Here is a 10,309-nt window from a genome sequence, read left to right as displayed (position 1 = left end):
ATCTTTCAGTCTCAATTTTTATTCACCATTCCCATGTCCGCTGTGTTTCCTATAACCTCTTCTAGTTCATCTACATTGTTAGGTTTGTATTGCCATTTTGCTACCTGCTGCACATTCTCAGTGTGTTCCCAAGTTAAAAAATGTTTACTTGTTATAAAGATCTGCATTTATGCCACAACATACTAATTCTTCACTCCTTGTATTCCCCATTTGTTCTTAAATACTTTTGGCTTTGGAAATCTAACACTAAGGTGTCTTTATACAGCCATTCCCAGGGATTACCCATTTTAAACTAGTTAACTTATTCATGTAGCTTCCTCCATTTATCCTGATAACAGCAAAGTTGAATATTTTCCTAGCCTAATCTTTCCTTTGTGACACAAATGTGCAATCTACCACCTGATCACCTGCTATGGTCCCATCTCCTACACTACCAAACACCAGTTCCGCATGTCTTCTACTGCACGCGCTGTTATTGTTTACCTTTCCACTACACACCGCCGCCATCTCGTCTTCTATAATGTCACATCCTATGATGTCATAACACAGCTTAAATACATCAAGACATTTCAAAAATCAAACACGTTTCCCATACATTGAACATCGACTAAATTTCACCAATACAGAAAATAAAATTAGAATAACTATAATCACTTATCTCTTTTTTTTCTCTCCTCTCCAACTGCTTCCTAACCCAATCCCCTCTAATTTCCTTTATTCCCCACCCTCTTTACTCTACATTATCTATATCCTGCAACTCCTGCTGTAGTTAATACATCAGCTATTTGATCCTTTCCTTTTATCCATCTCACCTCCTTTATTTCCCCAGATTCCATTTTTTCCCTTATTGCTGTAATATTTACCTCATTGCCATATCTATCATTACCAACAACTATCTCTTCTATCTCCCACATCCAATGTTACAACTTCATTAAAAGTTTTTCTCTATCTCCCACATCCATTGTTACAACTTCATTAAAAGTTTTTCTCCCAGAAAAATCCTACTACTGGTTTAACTGGGTTTGTTTTGCATCTTTTACATACCTCACAATTTCCAATCAAGTCCGATGGTAACCTTTTTATTTCCTCCTTTTCTCTCTCTATCAAACCATCACTCCATTGTGCTCCCTCTGTTAGCTTCCATATTTTATCTTGCCTTCTGTGACCAAACTGTAGATGTAATGTCATCATTGTGCCATTGATTTCCCTCAGACTCTTTCCCTTCCAACCCTCCAATAATAATTCTTCTACCTTCCTCCTCCAGCGCTTCAATGACATAATCAGTTTGATCATGGCTTGCCACCTCGGTGGTCGCAATTTCGATTCTCGGCCTTTTCATTGAGGGGTCATAGAAGTTCACACTTGATGTGGTTGGAAGCCACATAAAGCCATTGGTCCTGTTACTGAATAATCTTAAATGACCCTGTTTGTCTTCTCGCAACTTTACCTTCATTTCCCCTAATACTTCTATTATAACACAATTTTCTTTCAAATTTATAGTTGTACCCATTTTGCTCATGGTTTTCTTACCTATTAGCCGCGGTATATCACCCTGCAGAATTTCTGTCTTCAAATAAAACTTCTTATTTTTTAATATCACTAGTATTTCCATTACGTACTCCTTTTGACTCACCAAAATTAAATACGTTATTAGACTTTGTCCTGGTATATTATTCTCAACTCTTCCTGACTCAAACCCACGACAATGTGTGCATTGTCGATGATACAATTTTAGACACATCCTGTGTCTAAAATTATATCATCAACCACTTCCCAAGATTCTTCGTCTATTTTACTAACTTCTCCTACATAAACTTCTTCTTCTGGCCCAGTTTCTGTTTTCTGCATATTTTCTTCTTGCTTTGTTTCTGCTTTCTTCCTATGTATTTTGAAAGTTCTGAGAACAATCCATATCCCAGTGCCATTCCAATTTGCATATTGCACATAATGTTACTTTCTCTTCTTTGTTTATAGGATTTCTTCCACCCTTATCTCAGTTCCATTTTCCCCGTTATCTCTGGTTTTTCCTCTCTCCCAGAATTCGCATTGCCTTCTGACCCCCCACCATTCCCGTTCCTCTTTATTCCGTAATCCCTCAAATATTCTTTTCATTATTTGTGACACTGTTTTGTATTCTAACTTTCCTTGACCACAAGCTGCTAATACCATTTGTTTTAGATTTTCTGAGATTTGCTTGTTCCAATACATGAAAACCCTTAGCTTCTCCCTCAATCATGCTTTTCCCTATTGTTCTGTTACACTCCAATTCTGCCTTTATGTATCAAATAAAAAGGCTCTCATCTTTTCACTAGATTCTCCTCCTATTTTAAAATTATTTTTCATTTTTCTGAAATTCTCCATTAGCGTGTCATTTTAGATAAACTTCATCAAGTTTGGATAGGATTATCTTTGAACGCTCTGGACCCTTAAGTTCATCTGTATCTATTCCTTCGGCTACATCTAGGGCTTTCGCTTTTAAGCACATTCTTATCTCTATCCCCGTATATTTTACTTCTTCTCCACAGACCACTAGCCAATCTTCAACTTGTCCTCTCCATGCTTTGAACTCATCTTGTAACCCACTAAATCTCAGACAATCCCTTCTCCGTCTATCTCCCTTTGTTCACTATCTGATCCAACCATCTTTAATCGCCCACACTACTGCTAATAGTAGTTTGAATATTTTTGTAGCTTAATCTTTACTTTGTGACACAAATGTGCAATCTATCCACTGTTCACGTCCTTCAGTCTTGGTATACTCCAGCTTACGACTTTGAACAATACCACAATATAACTTACAACCCACAAACTTCTATAAGACAGAGAGATCTCTCCTACCCTACCAAACACCAGTTCCATGTGTCCTCTACTGCATGCTCTGTTATTATTTACCTTTCCACCACACGCCGCCACCATCTTGTCTTCTATGATGTCACACTACAACTTAAATACATCAAGACATTTTCTAAAATCAAACACGTCTCCCATATATTGAACATCGACCACATTTCACCAATACAGAAAATAGAAATAAAAATTAAACAACTCTTACTTGTAAAACTGATATATATAATCACAAAGAACTTGTGATGATATCTTTCCCTACTTGTCTGACATTGAATCTTCACCATAGATATTTTATGTTACATTATCATCATCTCTCCATGAGTTTTTCCAGCACCCTCAATTTTTCTAATGACTCACTAATTGCTTCTCTTGTTGCTCTTGTCAAATGCCTTCTCAAGGTTCACAGATATGTAGGGTAAGGTCTTCCTTGTCACACAATATTTTTGTATTAGCATCATTATTGAGGCTATTTTGTCCGTGTTTTTGGCATGAAGCCTCGCTGATAACATCAATTTTAGCCAATTTTCTCATTCTCTCATCCAGGACATTCTCAATATTTTCATAGCACTCCTCTTTGCTGGTTCTCCAGACTAGCCAATTGTTTAGGTAGGTCACCAGTTGAACTCCATATTGTCTGAGTTCTCAGACAACTATCATCACCAATTTTTTTAAGATCTTTAGATTTATATTTAAGCCAATGGGTGTGACCTTGCTTGTGCATGTGTCTGCTTTTCCTGAACCCTAGGAAGGGTCAGAAGGGAAAGTCAGTTGGGATCTGCCAGTATTCATCTTTAATATTGATAGAGATAGTCCAGATCCCATGAAGAATGAACAAACATGGTTGGGCAATAGTTGTTATCTCTACGTACTGGGGACACATTGAGCTTGTTGAGATTTGACAAGTCAAGGATCACTCTCTATTGCCACCTCAACCCATTGGAGATATTGCTGTTTCGCAAGGAAAAGATTTCCACTGCTTGTGACACTGCAAAAAGCAATTCCCTTTTGGGACACATCATCACTCCAATTGGTTGAGGTACCAATTGTCATATCCCTCCACCCACCAAAGGGTTGTCCAACAAGTGAAGTCTGCTTAGGGGGGTGGGGAAAACACTATGAAGTTCTATAGGGAAGATGCATTTTCTTCCCCCTCACACACTTATTGAATCCATGAACTCAATAGGCTAGTTTAAACCCATTCACATCACCGCCAAGAGCGTGTCGAATTGCATACTTCATTCATGTCCAACTACCACCCAAATTATCTTTATGCCTGCAAGGGCTGTGTTTGTGGTAGAGGGTGTTTGCTGACCCCACAGGCAAAAAGCAGATTACGCAGGTTGCAGTTGATTAGGTAATCTTTCAGTCTTCCTCATAGAAAATAACTATGGAAAACTATATGATGCTAGCCTTGTATATCTGTGAGAAAAGTGGAATGCACACTTAATTGAAATGCACTAGCTTGGCTACAAGTACATGACCATTACAACCTGTTCAAAAAAAGCTCGGTGGGTGACATCCTTTCATTATAACTATTGGGTATTGCACCTTTTAAAATTGATTAAACTAAAAGTATTATTGTAAGGTTCAGTTAGTGTACTATATTAACAAGTATAGGAAAGAATACGTAGTCTATCCTGTCTATATCTAGATTAATAAGTGCATGATGCTCTTACCTTCATCGTTTCCATTATGTTCTTCTGTAACTTTACTATTGTTGGGTAAATTGTGTTTGCATGAAGGATTCTAACAATATTTTGCTTCATGTTTTTATTAGCTTTATCATTAACAATAGTTTTCTTCTGCCTTTCATCATTAACAATAATTTTCATCTGACTTTCAGTAGTTCTGAACATCAAGAAATTGAAGAGTCGTCAGGTGGCATTGTATTTGAAGATACTTCCAGTCCAAAACTAAACACATCTTATAAAGAAAAAGATAGTTTGCCCAGTTTAATTACTAAGGCAGGAGAGAGCACTGATATTCCAGAGTATACATTTTATGAAAGTAAATGTACAGTTATGCAGAAGAAAGAAGAAATATTAGATAATTATAGTATCAAGATCGAAAACTCTTTCAAATCTGTTAGTGAGAAGAAATCTTCATTTTTCTTTCATTCAAAAAATTCAGTGAATGATTTCAACTCTGATCCCAGCACCAGTGTAAATACTAATGGGTTTTCGTTTAATGTCTCAATGGCTAATGACAAAGGAAAAGATGTGTATGATGAGAGTTTTTCCACTTCAGTCTCTTCTGGCATCACATCTCAATTTAAAAATTCCCTTGTATTACATAGAAAACATGCTAGGGAGACTCATGTGGCACTTTTCATTCAAATGGGACTGTGTGGTGATACATTAGCAAACTGGATCTCAAGACGCAATGCTGAAGAAGTTACGGGTAACCCACTTGATTCTGTTGACTTGGAAGTATGCATAGAAGTTTTCAAACAGATATTAGAAGCAGTGCAGTATATACACTCCAAGAAGATAATTCATAGGGATTTAAAGGTTTGTATTCTGGACTACCCACACATGTAGTATCACATGTTTCTAATCTCTTATTTTAATTTTTTGTTTTGTTTTGTAGAGGTATGAAAGTTATCCAATGAAAAATCTGATCTTTCAAAGTGCATGTTATACAGGTATTTGCAGAAACATTAGGTAAATCTCAAGCTTGTTCAGAACCCATATGAAATTCAGTACTGCAGTGAATGTCAGTTATGTAGGATTCAGTCACTGTATATCCCCACATGTAGCAGCTTCCCTCCCTATTTCCTTGAATACTTTTGCATCTTTCTATTTCAATACATACTGTTATGGATGTATGTTTGTATTTGACAGTTTTAGACATTAGTCTTAGGCTCGTGAAGGATAAATTTTCTTTTCAAATAATTTTCCATGAAATCCAACTTTGTCATATTTGGTTGCATACTTTCTTGGTTTTATTATATAGGAGATCAGGCTTCTTTGGAAACAAAAATAATGAAAAGAATTTTCTTGTTCACAAAATATTTGATAGTAATATGCTCTTCTAACTTTTAAAAGTTTTGAATGTGAAATTTACAAAGCAAGATTTTTCACGATGAAGGAAGTGGATGCATCCATCATGAGGCAGTTGAAGTGAGATACCCAAAAATCAGTTGATGGTGTTATAACATAAATTGTACATGTACAAAACAAACCTTCGGTCTAAACATTAGGATAATCTTCTACCACCAGCTGGAAATCCGGTAAAATTAGTGAGAAACTTGTGTGATCCAGGGACTATTGGCTTCTGTACTTGATCACAGGGTATTTTGGAGCTCCCACAATGCCTTGAGCATCCCGTTAACACGTCAGTTACTTCCTTACCACCTTTAAGAGAGAACGTGATTACTCTCCATCTCTTTAGAGCTGGTTTAGTTTGCCTGTTTTCCTATCGTTTCTTTTCTATCTTTACTCTGGGTGTGCTCAGTGTGTGTGATCTTGTAGGTTTGTATAAGTTGAGAGATCAGGGAGAATTTTGCCTCCCCAATGAAAATTTCCTTCGGGATCCCGCAAGAAACAAAGGAAATGCCATGGAGTGAGTGGATTTCCTTGTTCGAGATTTTTAACTTTGGTGTCTACGGATCCCCATTAAACATGCAGTAGGTACAGAGAAAACGTATGTACAGTTACTAATCCATGTTCAGTTTGTCGTTGTTGGTCAGTGGAACCATGGAAAAAGTTTAATGAGAAGGTTCAGTACAAGAGAAAGGATACACCGCCATCTTTGGATGACTAAGCGTCTTAAGCTTCTTTTGTTTTGGCTATGCATGCACAGCTAAGCAGAGGAGTTACATATCCTCTGAGGGCGCCTCTTCACCTTCAGGAGGCGCTTTGGGAAGCACTGACTCAGGCGATTCGGGAGGCTTTGGAGGGTCCTTCTTCATACATGTGATGAGCATTGTGATTGGCAGCTGCTGCCGTTGCTTCTTCATGGTGGTGAGGGCTTGATTATAGGTCTCCAATGCTGTATCAAGAATATTGGAAAACCTCAAGGAGCATTCCATGTAAGGATCCCATGTTGCAACAAACTCCTGTAGGTCGTTTATCATTTGTTTAACTTGGGACAGGCGTTCCAAAGTCAGGCCCCCTCCTCCTCCTGTTTCTCTCCTGAATCTTGAGTGTCTTCTTCCTCACTAGCAGACATCGTCAGCTATTCTAAGTCCTGATCTGTCAGGGGGTCAGAGTGGGCATCAATGAGGGTGCTGACTTCTTCCTCGGTGTTATCATCAAATCCCCCCTCACCACCAAGAATTTTCGCCTTATTAATGGCCGAATGCTGGATTTCCTGAGGAGAAGTGCCCGTGTAATTATGGACACAGTCCTGCCACAACTTACTCCAGCAGGCATTCAGGGTCTCCTTCATGCCATTCAGCGACCGATCGATGACAGACAGACACGTGGCAGTCGTGAATTTACACCAATATGGCTGATTAACTCTGTACACATATAAACCGTGCAAAATTAGATATTCCTAATTTTAGCATTTGTTTTCATTATGCAGGCCATAGGTAATTAACATACATTAACCCTTAAACGCCGAAGCAGTAAAAAAAAAATGTCTCCCGTGTGCCGGAGACGTTTCAGAGTGAGCGCGGAAGCGGAAAAAATATTTTTTTCAAAAAATCACAGCGCGCTTAGTTTTTAAGATTAAGAGTTCATTTTTGGCTCCTTTTTTTGTCATTGCCTGAAGTTTAGTATGCAACAATCAGAAATGAAAAAAATTATCATTATCATATATAAATAATGCGATATATGATAGCGCAAAAACAAAATTTCATATATAATTGTATTTAAATCGCGCTGTGCGCAAAACGGTTAAAGACAACAAGTTACTTTTTTTTTCGTTGTAATGTACACTAAATTGCAATCATTTTGGTATATAACACATTGTAAAACGATAAAAGCAACACAGAGAAAATATTATCACAAAATAATGCATGAATTCGTAACGCGCGGACGTAAACAAATATTTTTTTCAAAAATTCACCATAAATATAAATATTGTCCTAGAGACTTCCAATTTCTTTCAAAATGAAGACAAATGATTGAATATTACTATACTGTAAGAATATTAGCTTACAAATGCAGTTTTTTTGACCATATCTGACGAGTTAAAGTTGACCGAATGTCGAATTTTTTTTTATATATATATATATGCAATTATTTCGGAAATTAGAAAAGCTACAACTTTCAAATATTTTTCGTTTTTATTCTACATGACATTGCGCACATTTTCATATATAAAACTATATGAAATGCCTAATATGAAACGGAGCAAATATTCCGAGAATGGGACTTACGCATTTCGGAGATTTGTGGCGGAGAATCCGCGCGCGGCGGGAGGAAGGAAAGTTTTTTTTTAAATTCACCATAAATTTAAATATTGTGCTAGAGACTTCGAATTTGTTTCACGATGAAGATAAATGACTGAATATTATTAGACTCTAAGAGTTTTATCTTACAATTGCATTTTTCGACCATTTCGGTAGAGTCAAATTTGACCGAACGTGGTTTTTTTTTGTTTTTTCATATTATCGTGATGTATATGCAAATCTTTCAAAAATGAGAAAAGCTACAACCTTCAACTATTTTTCGTTGTATTATACATGAAATTGCGCACATTTTCATATATAAAACTTTATGTAACGGCTAATTTAAAATGGTGCAAACATACCCACCAACCAATCGCACGTATGATTTTTTCGAAAGAGTTACCGCGCGGACGTAAAGAAAATGTAATTTTTTTATAAATTCACACATAAATCGAAAATATGTGCTTGAGACTTCCAATTTGTTGCAAAATGAAGGTAAATGCTTGAATATTACTAGAATTAATAAGCGTTTTATGCTTACAATTGCGTTTTTGTTTCGACCATTTCGGTAGAGTCAAAGTTGAACCGAAGGTTGAAAACATGTGTTCACTTTATCATTTTTTATACCATGTAAAATTCATCAAAATTGATATAAAAGCTACAACCATGGGTTGTTTTTTTAGTTGTATTGTGCATGAAATTGCGCACATTTCCATATATAAAACTTTATGTAACGGCTAATTTAAAATGGTGCAAACATTACCACAATCGCATGTATGATTTTTTTCGGAAGAGTTACCGCGCGGATGTAAGGAAAAAGTTTTTTCATAAATTCACCATAAATCGAAATATTGTGCTAGAGACTTCCAATTAGTTTCAAAATTAAGGTAAATGATTGAATATTACTAAAATATAAGAGTTTTAGCTTACAATTACGTTTTTCGACCATTTTGGTAGAGTCAAAGTTGACCGAAGGTTGAAATTTAGGCACTTATCGTTATTTATATGAAAATATCTCAAAACTGATAAAAGCTACAATCATGAGTATTTTTTTGTTGTATTCTACATAAAAATGCGCACATTTTCATATCTAATACTCCATGTAACGGCTAATTTACAATGGTACAAAAATTATGTCAAAGTGACGAAATAATTTCCGAGATGTGTCACAGATACTTTTTAGTGTGGGAAGAAAGAAATTCGCGCTTGCGCGCCTGGGTAACGATTGTAAACAAAACAACACCTTGATCCGTGAACTCCCAGCATCCCCCAAGGCGCGTGATTCAAGAGTTTTCGGCTGGTAGGCCTATAAGTATTTTTTCGCGAATTTTAAAATAAACTTTTGTAAGTCGACGTAAAATACGTCCAGTTGGCACACGGGAGACAAAAAATGTCGACGTAAAATACGTCCAGTCGGCGTAAGAGGGTTAATAACTAATTCACTCTACCTCAGAATTAATGTTTTCATATATGTTAACCAAAGAGGAATTTTTTAGTTAAGAAATTTGTTGGCTCATGGGCTCGAACCACAGAATCAAGAATTCAGGATGTACAGTGATGGTGTTTTACCCACAAGGCTATCATTGTAGCTTAAGGCATGTATATGAATCATGATGATGTGATAAAACATACTTTTGGGTCATGAAATTAATGTGCTTACTGATCACAAACCCATTTGTGACTTGTTTAAATAAAGAGCCTTCACCAATAACATGAAATTCAATAGATGGTTTATTAGCGTACGTATTAGAATTTGCCCCAGAATTCAGATATATTGCAGGAAAATTTAACACTTTGGTAGATGCATTATCCAAATCTCAAGAAGAAATAGAGAAATGCAATACAACTAATACCTTTGGTTTTAGTTGTCAAGTAGTAGATTTAGATTTAGAAAGAGTAAAAATACAACAAGAAAGAGATGCAGAAATCAGACAAATAGTAGGACAGTTATTACTAGATGAATCCTTAAAACCTGATTTTCAATTAATAAATGGATTGTTGTATATAAGGTCAACAGAGAAAAATGGTTGTTCTCAATTATACATCCCAAAAAGACTAACCAGAGAAGTTTTAGAACTAACACACTCATATAAGTTAGCAGAACATCCAGGAATTCAAAAG

At 36.3% G+C, this 10,309-nt stretch overlaps 1 protein-coding gene across 2 annotated transcripts in view; it reads left to right on the top strand.

Annotated features, from left to right (window-relative positions):
* Window positions 1–10,309, top strand: part of LOC135226553 (eukaryotic translation initiation factor 2-alpha kinase 1-like) — a 63,631-nt gene that overhangs the window by 36,912 nt on the left and 16,410 nt on the right. Inside the window, exon 3 of one of the 2 annotated variants that reach the window (XM_064266220.1) lies at window positions 4,694–5,357. In XM_064266220.1, coding sequence (XP_064122290.1) covers window positions 4,694–5,357 — 664 coding nt within the window. Of the gene's footprint in view, window positions 1–4,690; window positions 5,358–10,309 lie in introns of both variants that reach the window. The other variant, XM_064266218.1, reaches the window with a different exon arrangement.

Source organism: Macrobrachium nipponense, chromosome 14 (assembly GCF_015104395.2).
Source record: "Macrobrachium nipponense isolate FS-2020 chromosome 14, ASM1510439v2, whole genome shotgun sequence".
In the NCBI taxonomy this organism is placed as follows: Eukaryota; Metazoa; Arthropoda; class Malacostraca; order Decapoda; family Palaemonidae; genus Macrobrachium; species Macrobrachium nipponense.
Note: the sequence above shows the minus strand (reverse complement) of the source record. Positions and strands in the feature narration are given on the sequence as shown.